Below are 19,731 nucleotides of genomic sequence, written 5' to 3'. Positions count from 1 at the left end.
CGGCGTGTGACGTCAAACGCAGGGTAGCTCCTCCTACGCGTTTCATAGCAACCTACGTCAGGGGGCATGGCCTGGCATTGCCTAGACGTCATTTATAGTACTGGCACAGGAAGCGAAAAACCGCTGGTGGCGTGATATTGATTGGCTAAAAACCGGAACAGGAAGCCCCAACGTGAGGCGCAAACAGCATAGTTGGTGGAACCCAGTCCGGACTTCAAGCCCCTTTATAATACTGACACAAAAAGCGGAACTCCACTAAGGGCATCATAACTGGCTAAAGACGGAAGCCCCACCGTGAGTCACAAACAGCGCACTCGGTGGAACGCAATCCGGAATTTAGCCACTTCAAATAAAATAAATCAGAATACTAAAATGAGGAAAAATCCCTTTTTAAAATAATGTTAAAATATCTGCAATAAAAAAAGATCAGTAAATGATAACCGGTCAGCAATTCAACCCCCCGTCTCATCTATAGAGAAAATTGGGTAAAATTGAGTCGCAGAACCCTATTATCTAAATGAAATGTGCATAAAAATGAACATTCAAGATCAAATAAATCCACTGAGTGAAATGGTCACACGTCCAAGAGGTCCAGCATACAAAAATACAACAATAAAACCATATAACAATGAATGGATATACAATCACCTGTATATAAAATACATGATTGCGAAAATGAACCAGCAGAACCAAAAATTTTAGTGGAGGCCTTAACTGTTGTTAATGAATGAATTAACATCCAGGACTACATTTAAACCTAATGGCCTAAAACATTTGATGTGCTGTATCCATTTTGTTTCCAATTGTGAGATTTCCTGTCGCAAATGGCTACCTCTCCAATTGGATTGAAACTGATCAATCACTAAAAAGGAGGTTCCAGCTGTATTTTTCCTATGGTATTGATCATAATGTTTGGAAAGATTATGCTTTGGAAACCCTTTGCGAATATTGACTATACCAGATCAAATGTTTTAGGCCATTAGGTTTAAGTGTAGACTAGGATGTTAATTCATTCATTAATTTTGATTCTGCTGGTTCATTTTCGCAATCATGTATTTTATATACAGGTGATTGTATATCCATTAAATTGTTGACCGGTTATCATTTACTGGTCTTTTTTATTGCAGATGTTTTAATATGATTTTGAGATGGGTTTTTTCCTTTCTCATTTATTTTAGTATTCTGATTTATTTTATTTGAAGTGGCTAAATTCCGGATTGCGTTCCACCGAGTGCGCTGTTTGTGATTCACAGTGGGGCTTCCGTCTTCTGTTTTTAGCCAGTTAATATTATGCCCTTAGCGGATTTCCACTTTTTGTGTCAGTATTATAAGGGGCTTGAAGTCTGGACTGTGTTCCACCAACTATGCTGTTTGCGCCCCACGTTGGGGCTTCCTGTTCCGGTTTTTAGCCAATCAATATCGCGCCACCAGCGGTTTTCTGCTTCCTGTGCCAGTACTATAAAGTAGACAATGCCAGGCCACGCCCCCTGACAACGTAGGTTGCTATAAAACGCGTAGGAGGAGCTACCCTGCGTTTGACGTCACACGCCAGAAGAGGTCCACCGCTATTCAGCGGCTGCGGTTATTTCATTTTAGCTGCAAATCTGTCCATTATTGGTGAGTGAAATGCCTTTTAAATTTGTGTGCTAAACATACTACACTATCAGCCTCTTCTCTATTCTGTACAAGCACATATTCTATTGAAATACCCAAGCTATGTACATTGGAAGTGGAATACCTTGGTTGTTGTGCTGCCCATTGGATAGAACGTTTGGATTTCCAAGCTGTGTCCATCCGGGTTCCTAATTTAAAAGGTGCTATAGATCACCCTGTTAGTGGTGATCCACAGTTTCTGGTAAGAGGCCAATTATTTGTGGTGGAGGTGTAAAATACTCTTATTCACCGAGGGACAAGTCTGGTTTACACACTAAAGGGAGGAAGATTGCAACTGCATTCTTATATGAACAGTTAAAACGCATATGGACTTTATATTGATTGATTAATGCATATGATGTTTTATATTGCCATCATATTATGTTCACATACTAGCGCTGCATTTTATATTTCTACACCGTTAAATGTCATGTTCCACCTTTCCCTGTCACAGCGCATTTTTCTCGGGCGCTGAGTGCTTCTTGGACCTTCCGTTGTCAGACTTTAATATCGCAAGTTTGCAAGACGTCCACTTGGTCGATCGTGCATACATTCACGAAATTCTATAAGGTAGATATTTTGGCATCTGCGGATGCTTCTTTTGGCCGCAAACTTTTGCAGGCTGCTCTTTAAGAGGGGCTTTTCCCTCTTGAAGGGTGTTTTTTCTTTAAACCTTTTAGTTTTCAAACGAGGCTCCTGTGACCCAGTTAAGGGTCCTGTGTCCTGGTTAAGGGCTCTTTATGTTTAGCCTTGGGTTAGTTTCTCCACCCCTCATTTCCCTTTTTGGCACTCTTTTGGACATCCCACTAGTTATGATTTATGAAGCGCTGTGTCCGTCAATGAAAGAAAGCGAATTGGAGTTTTGTACTTGGCATAAAATCCATTTCTCTAAGTTCATCAACGGACACAACACCCACCCCTCTAGAGTTCTGATACTTCTAATACTGCTTGCTACTAAACCGATTGCCTAGAGCAGAGAGGGGGGTTATATACCAACTGAGGACGCCCCATGGGTGTAGCCAGGTGTTTTTTGTTCTGCTCCTTGAGGAGGCAATATACATAGTTTGGTTGAGCCAGATGGACTTGTCTTTTTTTTCAACGTATCAAAAACAAAAAACAGTAAAGGGAAAAACAACTATACAATTGCATGCCCGCAGTTGATCCAGAGGAAGGCGAAAAACCCCGGCAAAGCATAATCCAATTTGCTATAACAGGGGAAACCATTCCTTCTTGATCCCCCTAGAGGCAATCGGCTATTCCCTGGATCAACTTTACCTATAAATATTAGTACCCAGTTATATTATTTACACCTGGGAAATAATCTAGGCTTTTTTAAAGCAATCTAGAGAGCTGGCCAGAATCCTCTCTGGAGGGAGTCTATTCCACATTTTCACAGCTCTTATTGTAAAAAAACCTTTCTATTTTTGGACACTAAATCTCTAAATCTCTTTTCCTCTAGACTTAGAGTGCCCCCTTGCCCTCTGTGATGACCTTATATTGAATAACTCAACTCAAGTTCACTATATGGACCCCTTATGTATTTATACATGTTGATCATATCCCCCCTTAATCGCCTCTTCTCAAGAGAGCATAAATTCAGTTCCCTTAATTTGTCCTTAAAGCTGAGCTCCTCCATGCCACTTGTAAGTTTGGTTGCCCTTCTCTGCACTTTCTCCAGTTCCCCGTTATCCTTTTTGAGAACTTGTGCCCAAAACTGAACTGCACATTTCAGATGAGGTCTTGCTAATGATTTGTACAGGAGCAAAATTGTATCTCTCTCTGGAGTCCATGCCTCTGTTAATACAAGAAAGGACTTTGCTTGCTTTGGAAACTGCAGCTTGGCATTGCATGCTATTACTAAGCTTATGATCTACCAGAACACCCAGATCCTTCTCCGCTATAGATTTCCCCAGTTCTACTACCCCCCCCCCCCCCCCCCCAGTATGTATGATGCATGCATATTCTTAGCCCCCAAGTGCCTAACTTTACATTTATCAACATTAAACCTCACTTGCCACATAGTTGCCCAATTCATTGAGCTCTGCTTGTAAGTTGGAGACAGCCTGTAAGGAAGTTATTCTACTGCAAAGCTCGGTGTCATTTGCAAAGACTGAAATGGTACTTTTAATCCCAGACCCTATATAATTTATAAATGTATATACCGCTAGTTATGATGTATGGAGCGCTGTGTCCATTGATGAACTCAGAGAAATGGATTTTACGGTAAGTTCAAAATCCCATTTTTGCAGCCCCAACATTCAGATATATTGGTATAACTTCAAGTGCTTTCTCCAAGTTAATATATTTAAATGGATAGGCTTGGTTAGCTACGTGTGGATAAAATAAAATAGAATTGATAAATAATAATCATCTAGATAGAATGAAAGGAACACTTGGAAAACACCTCAGATCTCAATTAGGAAAAATATGTGGGTAATGTGGTTAGGAACGAAAGGATGCCACATTGTTTGGAAATTAAAATTATCAACCTACAGAGGGCTGAATTCAAAGACAGCCAAAGTGAACAAATGATGAAGCAGGCTAGTCCATTTTGCTGAAATTTCATTGCAGCTACTCAAAATGGTACCTAGTAGTTTTAATGGCCCCAAAGTGCTTGTATGCTTGTCTGACAACATTGGGGTATGCTCCTAATGAGACAACGCATGGTGTCCTGGGGTATTTCCCCCAGCTGTGTACCGGGGCGTCACTGAGCTCATGAAGAGGCTGAGGTGTAACCTGGCGAAACATAATGTCCCGGAGGTGTTCTGTTGGATTTAGGTCAGGATTTAGGTCAGGCAAGCAAGGGGACCATTTAGTGGTATTCCTTCATCCTCCCGGAACTGACTGCATACTCTCACCACATGAGGCCGGGCATTGTCGTGCACGAGGAGGAACCCAGGACCCACTGCACCAGCGTAGGTATGGGCAATGGGTCCAAAGATTTCATCCTGATACCTTAGCAAGTCAGGATGCCATTGTCTAGCCTGTAGAGGTTTGTGCGTCCCTCCATGAATATGCCTCCCCAGACTATCATTGACCCACCACCAAACTGGTCATGCTGAACAATGTTGCAGGCAGCATAATGTTGTCCACACCTTCTCCAGACCCTTTCACATCTGTCACATATGCTTAGTGTGAACCTCCTACTCAGGCCTCTACTGGCCTGCTGGAGGTCATTTTGTAGGTCTGACACATATGTAGGTCTCCTTGCACAAAGGAGCAGAAACCGGTCCTTCTGATGAGTTAAGGACCTTTCTACTATGGTCCTGTCCAGCTCTCCTAGAGTAACTGCCTGTCTCCTGGAATCTCATCCATGCTCTTGACTGTGCTGGAAGACACAGCAAACTTTCTGGCAATGGCACATATTGGTGTGCCATCCTGGAGGAATTGGATTGCCTGTGTAACGTCTGTAGTCCAGGTCCAGATATCGCCTCATGCTGCCAGTAGTGACACTTACCCTAGCCAAATGCAAAACTAGTGAAAAACAATCAAGATGAATAGGGGGGGGGGGGGGGGGGGGAAGTCCTTGGCCTTTACCTGTAAAAGCATTCCTGTTTTAGAGGTCATCTCATTTTCTCATTGTTGCCTTACTAGTGCACCAGTTACTTTTATTGATATACTCGGATTTAAAAGTGTTCCTTTAATGCTTTTGAGCAATTGTGTGTGTTATATTTACATTTATATATATATATATATATATATATATATATTTATATATAATATATGTATGTGTGTGAGATATATATATATATATATATATATATATATATATATATATATATATATATATATATATATATATATATATATATATATATACACACAAGATACAAGTATCTCACAAAAGTTAGTACACCCCCTCACATTTTTGTAAATATTTTATTATATCTTTTCATGTGACAACACTGAAGAAAATATACTTTGCTACAATGTAAAGTAGTGAGTGTACAGCTTGTATAACAGTGTAAATTTGCTGTCCCCTGAAAATAATTCAACACACAGCCATGAATGTCTAAACTGCTGGCAACAAAAGTGAGTGCACCCTTTTATTGTGTGGCCACCATTATTTTCCAGCACTGCCTTAACCCTCTTGGGCATGGAGTTCACCAGAGCTTCACAGGTTGCCACTGGAGTCCTCTTCCACTCCTCCATGAGGACATCGATGAGCTGGTGGATGTTGGAGACTTTGCGCTCCTCCATGATGACATCGATGAGCTGGTGGATGTTGGAGACTTTGCGCTCCTCCACCTTCTGTTTGAGGATTCCCCACAGATGCTTAATAGGGTTTAGGTCTGGAGACATGCTTGGCCAATCTTTACCCCCACTTCTTTAGCAAGGCCGTGGTCATCTTGGAGTTGTGTTTGGGGTAGTTATCATGTTGAAAAACTGCTCTGTGGCCCAGTCTCCGAAGGGAGGGGATCATGCTCTGCTTCAGTATGTCACAGTACGTGTTGGCATTCAAGGTTCCCTTAATGAACTGAAGCTCCTCGGGCCAGCAGGACTCATACAGCATTGCAGCCCCAGACCATGACACTGCCACCATCATGCTTGACTGTAGGCAAGACACACTTGTCTTTGTACTCCTCACCTGGTTGCCGCCACACACGCTTGACACTATCTGAACCAAATTTATCTTGGTCTCCTCAGACCATTGGGCATGGTTCTAGTAATACATGTCCTTAGTCTGCTTGTCTTCAGCAAACTGTGGGCTTTCTTGTGTATCAACTTTAGCAGAGGCTTCCTTCTGGGAGGACAGCCATGCTGACCAATTTTGATGCAGTGTGCGGCATATGGTCTGAGCACTGACTGGCTTTACATTGTAGCAAAGTGTCATTTCTTCAGTGTTGTCACATGAAAAGATATAATAAAATATTTACAAAAATGTGAGGGGTTTACTCACTTTTGTGAGATGCTGTATTTTCTTTCTTTTTTTTTTTTTTTTCTTTTTTTTAATACATCTATAATATATGCTAAATATTTATTTCATTACATTACATTTTAAGAGGGGTTCAGACATCTTGAAGTTTAATTTGTGTACTTAAGCAGACTAGAGGTCTAGTGAATTTTGTGTAAAACCCCACATAATTAGTAATGAAACCCAGAGACTATTTCATCTGTTCATTCACCAGGCTCTTTAAAAAAAAAATGCATCTAATCTTTTCTTAAGCAGATATTTTGTTGTTGTGGGTTTAACAGTGGAGCTTTTTGTTTTCTGCAATCCTCTTAGCCTTTTAAGCTCAGTTGCAGTAATTTCCTTACAGATGAGGTCTGTGCTGTTCTGAAGCTGGACAATACTGTAGTTGGGCAGACCAACTGGAAACCTATTTCTAACCAGTCATGGGACCAGAAGTTTACGTTGGAGCTGGACAGAGTGCGTATAGCATTGACAAATCCCATACCCCTGATTTACATTTAGTGGAATTTAATATAATTTTTTATAGTTTACCTTGTTAAAATTCAAACAATTTGCACTTTTTATAAAATGTATGATCTTAAAGTGCCTAATGTGGTTCAATATACTTGATGGTTATATGGGTCAGTCTAAAGACAATTATAAACAGCTTACTGTAACCCACGTAATATACACTACTGTACAAAAGTTTTAGGCAGGTGTAAAAAAAAAAATAAAAATGCTGTAAATTAGAATATTTTCAGAAATGGGAGTTCTAATAGTTTGTTTTTATCAGTTAACAAAATGTAAAGTATATGGACAGAAATTAAATGCAAATCTGTATTTGGTGTGGCCACCCTTCAAAACAGCATTGATTCTTCTAGGTACACTTGCACATGGTGTTTGGAAACCCTTAGCAGGTAGGTTTTTCCAAACATCATGGAGAACTAACCACAGATCTTCTGTGGCTGTAGGATGCCCCAAATTCTTCTGTCTCTTCCAGACAGAATCGATGATGTGGGGGCCAAACTACTTCCAGGACTTCTTTTTTACACTGAAGATACTGTAGTTTTTATTGACATTGGCTGTATGATAAATTTGGGGCAAATCACAGGCCTCCCTGATGGTATGGCATGGTGGATAAACTACATGCCTTTCTCACCATTGAGAAAACCATTGATCAGGCAACGTTGAAGGTCATAGATGCAGTGGTGCCAAGGAATTTTAATGCCACATGCTTGCGTTCTTTTAAAATTGGAAGATGGCTGCAGTTCTTCCATAAAGACCACTTCTGGCCAGATTTTTCCAGGCTGTAAATGGGTGTACCTGGGTTCCACTGGTTTCCGACCGTTCTGTACTGATATCACTGCTGGATCTCTTTGAATGTTGAAGGGAAGCAAGCATGATATGTCTTTTGCCGGCTGCGTGAACTTTCTTTGGCTGACCACTGCGATTACAGTCCTCAGTGTTGCCTGTTTCTTTGTGCTGCTTCAAAAGAGCTTGAACAGCACATCTTGAAACCCCAGTCGTCTTTTAAATCTTTGCCTGGGAGAGACCTTGCTAATGTAGTATAACTGCCTTGTGTCCTGTTTATGTGCTCAGTCTTACCATGGTGTATGACCAGAAACGGTCTTCCACAAGCTTGTATTCTGTCATGCCAGAATTTTTGTAGGATAAGTAACCTCTTAATTTTCAATATGAGACTGGCATGCAAAAAAAAAGACTATTATTCGTCTGATCTCATCGTGTGTACCAGGCTTAAGAATTTAGGGTGTTTTGAAGTCAGAGTAGTCACATCAACTATTGATTTGACTTAGATTTTTTTTCTGTTCATTCACTTTGTAATTTGTAAATTGATAAAACTAAAACCAAATCTTAATTTTTTAAAGCATTTTTACTTTACAGCATTTCTTCACACCTGCCTAAAACTTTTGCACATTACTGTGTATGCAGTGCTAGTTAGGCCCATTTTACACTTGTGCGACCTAAAAGTCATGCTATTTTGCCGCAATTTTGACTGGACTTGAAGGCAATGCCTGTATATTCTTTAGGTCTATGAACCTCAAATTTCATCAAAGTCAGACCAAAGTAGTGCAGGGACTACATTGAAGTCGCACAGATGTGAACAGTACTCATTGGAAATCATGGAGTACAACTTGTCATGCGACTTTGCAATCCCAAGTCGCAGGACAAGTTGCACATGTGTGAAAGGGCCTAATTGTGGGCAGTGTCCTAACACACTTTAAAGTAGAGACTGATGCACTGCAGCACTCTATATTGCATATGCTGTGTGTGGTGGTATGGTATGTAAGGTTGCTAAATACTATCACTTTTTTTTATTATTTTGTTTTCCCCCATTGCTGCGGTATATTTTCAACCCATTTTTAAAGGAATGGCATGCTTTAATACAATATAAAAAGAAGGAATCCTGCAAGCTACCTCTAAAATAGACTAGATAGGTGATTCCATATAAAAACGGAGAAGATTGCCCACGGGACTTTAGATGAGGTGGACCCAATAGTCATGAAACTGAAGTTGAAATGTATCTGGTTTATTGTATAGAACCAATATACAAAAGTAAAACAACATGAATGTTTGACATACACAAAACAGAACACGGTCATACAAATATATTACAATGTCTCATAACAGTAACAATATGCACATCAATACAAATGTCTTGAAACTCGACGCGCGTTTCGTGGGTCACATTGCCCACTCGTCAGGAGTGTAAGTGTGCAGGTAAATCTGAAAATAAATTATTGTAGTTGTATTATAAACATGCAGAGTAAATGGCTATTGGGAGTATGAATGCTCAATGACCCATATGGGGAGACCGCATACTCACAAATATAGCCGCGTCGTGCTTAGAACCAGTGCATCCATACGGCGGCGGACAAATAGTCCAAACAGGGAGCTAAGGGTGCAGGATCCAGATGCATTGTGTCAATTCAAGGAGAGCAATGAGAATGTGTTGCAAGTATATCAAACAGCTGGCCAGTCTCTAAATAAAAAAGTATAAATGTAGGCAAGTAAGCAGCTACTTCCTGTAGGATAGCAGCCAATAAATGATGATGGTCATAAATATATATATATTGGCTGTATCAGAGACATGAATGTGGACCAGGGAATGAAAAGAAATAACCAGAGGGTAAGAAAGGGTGCCTAGGTGGATAAAGGTAAACCAAGTGGATAAGAATGAGAAGATTTGTTGAAAAGCTAAGTAAGAACAATGACCATGGAGTGCAGCATGAGGAAAGAAAGAGAAGTGGAGAAAAAGGGGGAAAAAGGATGGAGTGTGAGTGGAAGGCGCTGTGAACAATTATAGCAAGGTGGCTGTGTGCTTACCATAAAGAGTGAATGCTGTTATTTGGTATCCACCCTGTGTTCAAAGATTGGACTGTCTGATCACTCATCCTCGTCTTACAAAGCATCATGGATCCCGCCCCCAACGTCATGTCTCAGGTGGTTTAATTGCAGACAATTGCCTGCCATACAGCATATGAAGCCATTTTTTTTTTTTTTGATAGGTGATTCGCTGCAGACACTCCACTTCTCATACCAGTGTGAACAATATAAATAAATAAATAGCGCTGCGCAAATAATTAAAATAATTTAAGCCTCCTAAGGGATATAAATATCTATATCCTAAAATAAAATTCACACATAAAACTGATATAGGTCCGTTTAAAAAATGATGCTCAACATATAAAGTGCAAATGCGATAAAGGTGCAGACTGTCGGCTGCCAGTACACGCTACATTCACAAGCTGCAGGCAGACCTACACGGCGTCTCCCGCTATACCACCGCGATTTTACAGATTTCTGGATAGAATTCTCTGATTGCCATGAATATTTTAAGGTGCATGCGATGCACCAACAAATGTGAGTGAAACATATTACCCTTTTTTCAATAAAGTTGATTTTAAGGATTTCATGCACTATTGTGAGTTTCTCTATTTACATATTGCTGCACTGAGTGACACGATTAAATCCACCTGGGTAATCCTGGATGAGAGGAGCCAAAAGGATCCAGATGGATGATCATTAGGATGATCTAAGGTGAGCACCCACTCACAAGGGGGTGCACGGTTGCGTTCACTGTGACACTCTGGTCACTCATCACTGGGAGCACTAGCCACCCATAGTTGGCTGATTCACTATTTTGGAACTACAGTATATGTTTTCAGCACTTTTTCACGTGGAGTTATTATTGGATTTTCTTTGCAATATTTGCACATTTATACATTTTTTGCACCTAAATTACGCTATTATATATTTGTGCCTTTATCGCATTTGCACTTTTATATGTTGAACATCATTGCACGTATTAAAGAGGTTGTAAACCGATATTACTTTTTTTTTTTTTTTGCAACCTGTAGAGAAACGCATAATGAGCTAGTATGCATCGCATACTAGCTCATTATGAAATACTTACCTTAGAACGAGCCCCCGCCGTGCCGCCCGCTCACCTGTATAACGGGCGACATGTCGCCAGTCTTCTGGGATCGCGGCATCCGGTCATCTAAATGGCCGGAGCCGCGGTGACGTCACTCCCGCACGGGAGCCGACAGTCACGGCACGGGGGGGGGGGGGGGTCTGAAGAAACGGCACCAGCAGCCGTTCCTTCAGAGCGCATGCGCCAGTGACGTCACTGGCTGCATTTAAGGTAAATATCTCCTAAACTGTACAAGTTTAGGAGATATTTACAGTACCTATAGGTAAGCCTTATCATAGACTTACCTAATAGGTAAAAGTGTCAGAGGAGGGTTTACTTCCTCTTTAAACACAAAAGTAAATATCTATTATATTGCAGCTTACCAATTTTTAGATGTGATGGCTGTATTGGTTTTCTTTTTTAGGCTTTCTTTCCTTTCACCTGATGACCTAGCCTGTAAGTCTGTTTTTCAACAGTACAAGCTCTCCTTCAAATATATCAGAGATGAGAGAAGCCTTTTACTACTGAGGGGTTCCTACAATGATCAGCTTTTCTTTATTCATGTAAAATCTTTATCCAAAGAGAAAAAAACTTTTGTAACTGCAGTGTGAGCTGGAGTTTGGCTTCAATTTGTTAGTGTACCCAAGTCCCCCCAGACACACTGCTGCTGTCCAAAGGTGCCCATGTGCTCCTTACAAGAGAGTGGGGGCACTTGAATACAGGAGGTGCGTTAATGTAAGATCACCCAGTGAAAATGGAGAGAGAAAAAAGCCTAATATTTAAAACGAATGCATCTACCTAAGGATTTGTAAGCTGCAATATATTACACTTTTTTGTGTTTAATACTACTTTAATGCACAACAAAAAGTGTGATTTCAGCTTTGGGCTTGCAACACTCCCAACTTCCCTTCTTACACAGATTGACTTTTCGTGGCTTTCCAAGACCTAACTGCATTGTAACAATAACCCGGCTTTAAATTACTGCATCAACAGCAAAAGTGCTTGACCTCCCTTGTTCTGCATTTTCATATGGCTTGTACTGGTAAAGAAAACCCAATCCCTGGAATTCAGTGCTGTACATACTCTTTAGAACTCTGTCCCATGGCAGTGCAAAAACTTGACACATTCATGTATGTGCTGGTGTATATGCATCTGTCACAACTCTGACATGACTGTCGCAAGCATCTCTCCTGCAAAGTGACAGAGTTTTACATGAGAAAATATTTTAAAAAGTCAAGAGTAATAGAAAACAGGTCAAATATAACATCAATTACAGAGGAGCTTAAAGACAAATGTTGTTGCAAAATTGTCTCAGACGTGACACTATCACCAGCACAATTAACAATTTGCTTCAGCATGTCTTATTTATCTTAACTTTCCTTACCACTGATATGGCAGTGTTTCTTATGAATTTGCTGCAAGTATAGCGCCATAAAGTAAAAGTGCTGAAAATAAGTATTACTTGAATTTGAAGCACGCACCAGTACAAACAGTGACATTGTTGCAGGCACGCGTAAATTTGGCGTAAGGCTTTTGACTACTTACGGACTTTAGCCCCTTTACACACAAGGCGGATTCCATTGAAGTCCACCTGCTCAGTGGGGAATCTGTCCACTGATCTCCGCTGAGCAGGCAGATGGCTGGTGCGTGTGCGCTTATGCGGAGCAGACACACACACAGCCGTCGTCCTCTATGGGAGGTCGGATGTAAACGGTCGGCCTGCATTTTTACTCTCGACTGCCATTTGATCCGTAAACATCTCCATCTGCCTGTTTTAGCGGATCGGATATCGGCGGGTGTCAATGGTCACATGTCCGTTGACACCCGCCACGCCATAGAGGAGACTGGCGGGTCTACCTGAAAAACTGATAGGCGAACACGACTATTCCGCCTGTGTTATAGGTATCTTACTGACAGAAAAGTGTTGCAAATTCCTTATTGAATCACCCTGTTTATTCTAAAGAAAATCTTTTATTTATAACCGAGATTCGATGGTCTGTGTTTAAACCTGTTTGTTTGCCTCTTATCTTAGTCAAGAGAATTGGAGATTTCGGTGTTCTGGAGAGACTGGAGGTCTTTGTGTGCTGTGAAGTTTCTGAGGTTAGAAGATTTCCTAGACAACCAGAGACATGGCATGTGTCTCTATCTGGAGCCACAGGGCACGCTCTTTGCAGAGGTGAGAACTTGGAGAGTAACCATTTAGTAGCTGCTTAGCTGCCAAGGCTATAAGGAGCTCCCTATCTATGAAGCAGGGTTATATTATATGTAGTGCCTACAATCAAGTACAAATACTTGTATCTGTTCACTGAGAAGATGTATATATTTTCTTTTTTGTCTCCAAGGGTCTGATTTGATGTTGTGCTTGTCCTTTTGTTCCTGTGTTAGTTCAGGGACCTTTCATACTGATGCTGTTTTGCTGCGTTTTTTATCTTGCTAAAAACACAAAGTTTGCGTTAAACCCTTTAGGAATCTTCACACCACTGTGCTGCAGGTTCTGTGTGTTTTGAAATGCTGCACCTTAAATGCAGCATCCCCATTGCAAGAATAGAAAACATGTCAAAAATGCCTACTGGTGCATTTTTGGTGCGTTCGAGTCACATGCTCTTGTTTCAGAGGTGCAGAACAACCAGAAAAAGCATCAAAAACACATATATACTTTTTTTTTTTTTTTTTTTTTTTTTTTTTAAACCAGTTTTTTTTTTTTCAATGGAACAGGGTGCAAGCACCCTTTTTGACTAAAGATAAAACAATTTTTTTCTAGTTTTGCGTAGTGTGGAGAGGGATTAGAACACCTGTCAGTTTTTATTGCTGTCTGTGCCTCCATTAGCAAGATTTAGCCTCTGTCATTTTTACTGTTGCCAAAAATGAAAGCTAAACAATATCCCAAATTTTAGGTTGACACCAAAACCCTAATAGAGGGGAATCTTCCAATAGGGACACTAGTCCTGGGGTCCCAGGTGACACCTCAGGATTGTCTCACTTATAAATTTTATATTCAAGAGAAAAGTATAGTCCAAATTCTACATATAAAGCTAACAGTAGAGGAATTGGGAACTTTTCTTCTAGATATTGCTACAGAATGTCAATATGGTTCATATTATAACCATCTTTCCTCTTTAGTAGTACATTATATGTTATAACGATCATATAAGAATTTTATAAAATAATGTAGGGAAACGGGGGGGGGGGGGGGGGTTATGGAAAAGAAAAATAGGGGAAAGTTGAAGAAAAAATCAAGACCATGGGGAATGGAAAATTAGAGGGGTAGGAAAGAGGAATGGGGACTCTCCAGAAACCACTGTCCCTCCATGGCCAAGGAACCTATTCTGTGAATGATAACGATAACTAAGGCTTCTGGTGAGAGAGCCAGCGAAGTCTGGTTTCTATAGAAAAAAAAACACGGTCTCCATTTTTGCTCGCATGGTGAGTTCCATCTGCTGGATTTTAGTAATTCTAGCCTGCCACTGTGAAATGGTAGGGGATAAGGTTTGTTCCCACATTGCTGGAATGCAGGCTTTTGCAGCATTGTGGAGGGGTTTGAGTGGCAATACTTTGTACTTCTTTATAGAAAGTGGTGTATTATGCAGCAAATGTAAAACAATAGGCGCAAGGGCCACCATATAGTGTAGTATTAAAACTCAAACGCTTTATTAAAACATAGTTGGTTACACTCACAAGAGTAAGTAGAGGACAGGCAGAAGTGACAAGACTCGCAGCACCGGGGTCAGCTTTCGACCATGAGGGAAGCCGACAGGTGACAGCCAAAAAGATGGTGTTGGGACACCGGGTGTCGCTGTATAGAAGCCAGAACTGTCAGATCGGAAAGGGGCTGCAATGACAGGGAAATTCCTCCGCTGCCTGGTGCCACCATTTGCAACCAATAAATGCGTTTCCAGGTGTATCTGCCTTTTCATCATTGGCTTAGTTTTGGGGGCCTTGTATATATATTCTGTATCTGTTTGTTTGCGGAAAGGGCTCTTAGGGGTGTATAAATGTCAAGGGGGACAGCAGGGAACCCTGGCGTGTCCCGTTACAGATATCGGATATGCCTCTTCAACCTTGACTGCAGCCAATGCACTAGAGTACAGGGCAGACAGCCACTTGCACATTCCCTTGCCCAAACTGATGTGTTTTAGAGTGGTCTGGAGGAAGTCCCAATCCACTCTATAGATGCTTTTTCAGCATCAGTTGACAAGAGGAATAGGGGAGTAAGCTTTGTTTGGGCATAGTGGATCACTTATAAAACACTCTGTGTTTTATCCCTGCCTTTTCTACCAGATGTAAACCCAGCCTGGTCTGGGTGTATTAAGTCAGGTATATGAGGTCGAAGTGTGGATAGGATCTTTGTATTCTTCTCACTTCCTGTTTTGTTTTGGCTATAGGACAGAAAGTTAAAGGGGTTGTAAAGTCAGGTTTTTTTCCTAATGCATTCTATGCGTTAAGATAAAAAACTTTCTGTGTGTAGCAGCCTCCTCAGCACCCCTAACACTTAGCTGTGCCCCATCTCTGTCCAGCGACATCCACAAGGCCCTCAGCCATCCAGGACTCTACTTCCTGATTGGCTGAGACACAGCAGTGGTGCTATTGGCTCCTGCAGCTCACAGTCAGTTAGCCAATCAGAGGAGAGAGGGGCGGGGCTGAACAGCAGCTTGGTGTCTGAATGGATACATGGAGCTGCAGCTCAGGCTCGGGTGCCCTCATACCAAGCTGCTGGCTTTGGGGGCACTCAAAGGGAGAGGGGTGACAAGCACAAAAGCGGGACCCGAGAAGAGGAGGATCCGGGCTGCTCTGTGCAAAACCAACTGCACAGAGGAGGTATGTATGACATGTTTGTAATAAAAAAAAAAAAAAAAAAAACTTTACAATCCCTTTAAGGGATATCCTTCCCTATGGGGCACGTGGTAAAAAAGAAAAACAAACCGACGGGTTATAATAACCTTCCTTACGCTATCTAAAATGGGGGGGGGTAAAGGTTTTTTGTCTTTGGTTACACTTTACCTGGTGTTTTATTCATGGCTCCAGAAATAAGTATGAGTGTTGTTTTTGCACCCTACAGAATGACTACCTACTTACTGCTTGCTGTAGTAAATGTGTGGCTTTTCATTGAATGTGGGGGAAGGGTTGGGGGAGGGAGAGAGAAATGATTATGGGACATAGTGGTCTGTATATATAGCCATGTTACTGTAATTTTTTGCAATGCCCCGCTATATGAATGGAATTTAATTCAGGTCATCTTAAGTATCTGAAATGCCTGGGTTCTCCTTACCAAGTATGCTTATTAACAGTGGTGTTGGAGATAGGTCGGTGTATTAAGTCTGTTAATTGAATGTTGCATTATTTTAGTGCTCTTTTTCTCTGGTAAATGTATAATTTGCTTAAAAATGTTCCAGGCAGTTAAGCTGTTTTTCTTTATGCACAGGTAACCTTTTTCAATCCCGTTATTGAAAGAAGACCAAAACTCCAGAGACAGAAAAAGATTTTTTCAAAGCAACAAGGTAATGTTATGTTTTTGAGCTGCAGATAAGTGTACGTGTCGTCAGTAGATGTTGATAGCCTTCAGTGATGTGGTTCTCTGCTTTTACCAATTATTCATTGTTAACAGGAAAAACATTCCTCAGAGCTCCACAGATGAATATTAACATCGCCACATGGGGACGACTTGTGAGACGGGCAATTCCCACAGTTAATCACTCTGGCACTTACAGTCCTCAGGTTACTGTTCCTTCTGCGGTGTCGGTTGTGGACCCACAGAGCGTGGAGCTATCGCCGTCAGTTGGGTATGTGCATGGTTATGCTCTCAAATGCATTTATAACTTTTCTGTACCTACCAATGAAGTATTTTTGTAATTAGTGCCTTGAAAAAGAATTCATACCCCTTGAAATTTTCCACATTTTGTCATGTTTCAACCAAAAACGTAAATGTATTTTAGGCCCCTAAAGTCATGCGATTTTGCTGCAATTTTGACTGACACGATTTTGGCTTTACTTGGAAGCAATGTCTATGGACCTCAAAACGCATTCAAATCGGCCCAAAGTAGTGCAGGGATTACTTTGAAGTCGTGGACCTCAAAACGCATTCAAATCGGCCCAAAGTAGTGCAGGGACTACTTTGAAGTCGTTGCAACTTGAAGTTGCACAGATATGAACGGTACTCATTGGAAATCAGGGAGTACGACTAGTCATGTGATTTTGCAATCCCAAGTCGCAGGACAAGTCGCATAAGAGTGAAAGGGGCCTTAATGGGATTTTGTGTGATAGACCAACACAATGTGTCACAGAATGGTGAAGTGGAAGGAAAAATGATAAATGGTTTTCAATTTTTTTTTTTTTTACAAATATTTGAAGTGTGGCATGCGTTTGTAGTCAACTCCCTTTATGCTGATACCCCTAACTAAAATCTAGTGGAACCAATTGCCTTTGAATGTTACCCAATTAGTAAATAGAGTACACCTGTGTGTAATTGAATCGCCGTATAAATACATCTGTTCTGTGAAGCCTTTAGAGGTTTGTTGGAGAACCTTGTTGAACAAACGGCATCTGAAGGCCAAGACTGGTCAGGGATACAGTTGTGGAGAAGTTTAAAGCAGGGTTAGGTTATAAAAATAAAAAAAATATCCCAAGCTTTGAACATCTCACGGAGCACTGTTCGATCCATCATCCAAAAATCAAGAGTATGAAACTAATGAAAACCTACCAAAACATGGCTGTCCACCTAAACTGACAGGCCGGGCAAGGAGAGCATTAATCAGAGAAGCAGCCAAGAGGCCCATAGTAATTCTGGGGGAGCTGCAGAGATCCACAACTCAGGTAGGAGAATCTGTATACAGGACAACTATTAGTCATGCACTCCACAAATATGGCCTTTATGGAAGAGTGGCAAGAAGAAAGTAATTGTTGAAAGAAGTCCCATTTGCAGTTTGCAGGAAGCCATGTGGCGAACACAGTAAACATGTGGAAGAAGGTGTTTTGGTCAGATGAGACCAAAATTAACCCAGTTAGCCTAAAAGCGAAACACTGACGTGGAAAACTTAACACTGCACATCACCCTGAACACACCATCCCCACCATGAAACATGGTGGGGGCAGCATCATCTTGTGGGGATGCTTTTCTTCAGCAGGGACAGGGAAGCTGGTCAGAGTTGATGGGAAGATGGAGCTAAATACAGGGCAATCTTAGAAGAAAACCTGTTAAGAGTCTGCAAAAGACTTGAGACTGGGGTGAAGGTTCGCCTTCCAGCAGGACAACAACCCTATACATACAGCCAGAGCTACAATGGAATAGTTTAGATTAAAGCATGTTCATGTGTTAAGATGGCCCAGTCCAAGTCCAGACCTAAATCCAATTAAGAGTCAGTGGCAAGACTTGAAAATTACAGTTCAGATGCTCTCCATCCAATCTGACAGAGCTTGAGCTATTTTACAAAGAAGAATGGGCAAAAATTTGCCTCTCTAGATGTGCAAAGCTGGTAGAGACATACGCAAAAAGACTTTAGCAGCTATAATTGTAGCGAAAGGTGGCTCTACAAAGTATTGACTCAGGGGGGCTGAATACAAATGTACACTGCACTTTTCAGATATTGATTTGTAAAAAATGATGAAAACCATTTATCATTTTCCTTCCACTTCACAATTATGTGCCACTTTGTGTTGGTCTATCACATAAAATCCCAATAAAATTTACGTTTTTGGTTGTAACCTGACAAAATGTGGAAAATTTTGGAGGGGTAAGAATACTTTTTCAAGGCACTACATTTATAAAGGTCCTTCATGCCTTCATGTCTCTTTACATTGCTAAATTATTGCCCTTATTAAACAGGTAAGCAGACCTGTTCTCTATTCTATTGACCCTAATATTTTTATTTTTAAATATATAAAAATGAGCTAGGGAATGCAATGTAAGTTTAATTGTTTTTCTTCCTTAAAGCGAATCTCCTATAGGCAAGCTGGACTTTGAAATAGAACCAGAAGCACCTAGTGTTCCACCCCGGGCATCATCACTAGACCTTGATGTCTATCAGGCTTCAATAGACATTAAAGCACCAAGCATACCAGCTCAGGTAAAGGTTTATGCATATGCTTAGTTTTGGTTCTAGACTCTATAATGTTGTTCCAATGCTGCTTCTTGGGGAAAGGAAAGGCTCTTTCTCCTCTTTCTCTTTCTCTTTCTCTTTCTCCTTTTTTTCCCCTATTTTCTGATCCTCCTTGCATCACTATGTGTGTGTATGTATGTATGTATGTGTGTGTGTGTATATATATATATATATATATATATATATATATATATATATATATATATATATATATATATATAGTGTATGTGTATAATTTTTTTTTTTTTTTTTTTTTTTTTTTTCACAAAAGTGAGTACACTCCTCACATTTTTGTAAACATTTAATTGTATTGTATCTTTTCTTGTGACACTTTGGTACTACTACTAAAGTAGTGAGTGTACAGCTTGTATAACAGTGTAAATTTGCTGTCCCCTCAAAATAACTCAATAAACAGTCATTAATGTCAAAACCGCTGGAAACAAAAGTGAGTATATCCCTAAAAGAAAATGTTTAAATTGGACCCAAAGTGTCAATTTTGTGTTTCCAGCACTGCCTTAACCCTCTTAAGCAGAGAGTTCACCAGAGCTTCACAGGTTGCCACTGGAGTCCTCTTCCACTCCTCCATGACGACATCACAGAGCTGGTGGATGTTAGAGACCTTGCTCTCCTCCACCTTCCTTTTGAGAATGCCCCACAGA

The 19,731-nt window shown here is 40.8% G+C and overlaps 1 protein-coding gene across 1 annotated transcript in view; it reads left to right on the top strand.

Moving 5' to 3' along the window:
- PKN2 (protein kinase N2) overlaps positions 1-19,731 on the top strand; it is a 254,573-nt gene that overhangs the window by 192,346 nt on the left and 42,496 nt on the right. The window contains exons 8-12 of the mRNA XM_082266674.1: positions 6,915-7,024; positions 13,015-13,158; positions 16,402-16,477; positions 16,585-16,759; positions 18,907-19,039. Of these exons, the coding sequence (XP_082122800.1) occupies positions 6,915-7,024; positions 13,015-13,158; positions 16,402-16,477; positions 16,585-16,759; positions 18,907-19,039 (638 nt within the window). The remainder of the gene's footprint in view (positions 1-6,914; positions 7,025-13,014; positions 13,159-16,401; positions 16,478-16,584; positions 16,760-18,906; positions 19,040-19,731) is intronic.

This window comes from Pelophylax lessonae, assembly GCF_965119305.1.
Source record: "Pelophylax lessonae genome assembly, chromosome: 8".
Classification (NCBI taxonomy): Eukaryota; Metazoa; Chordata; class Amphibia; order Anura; family Ranidae; genus Pelophylax; species Pelophylax lessonae.
Note: the sequence above shows the minus strand (reverse complement) of the source record. Positions and strands in the feature narration are given on the sequence as shown.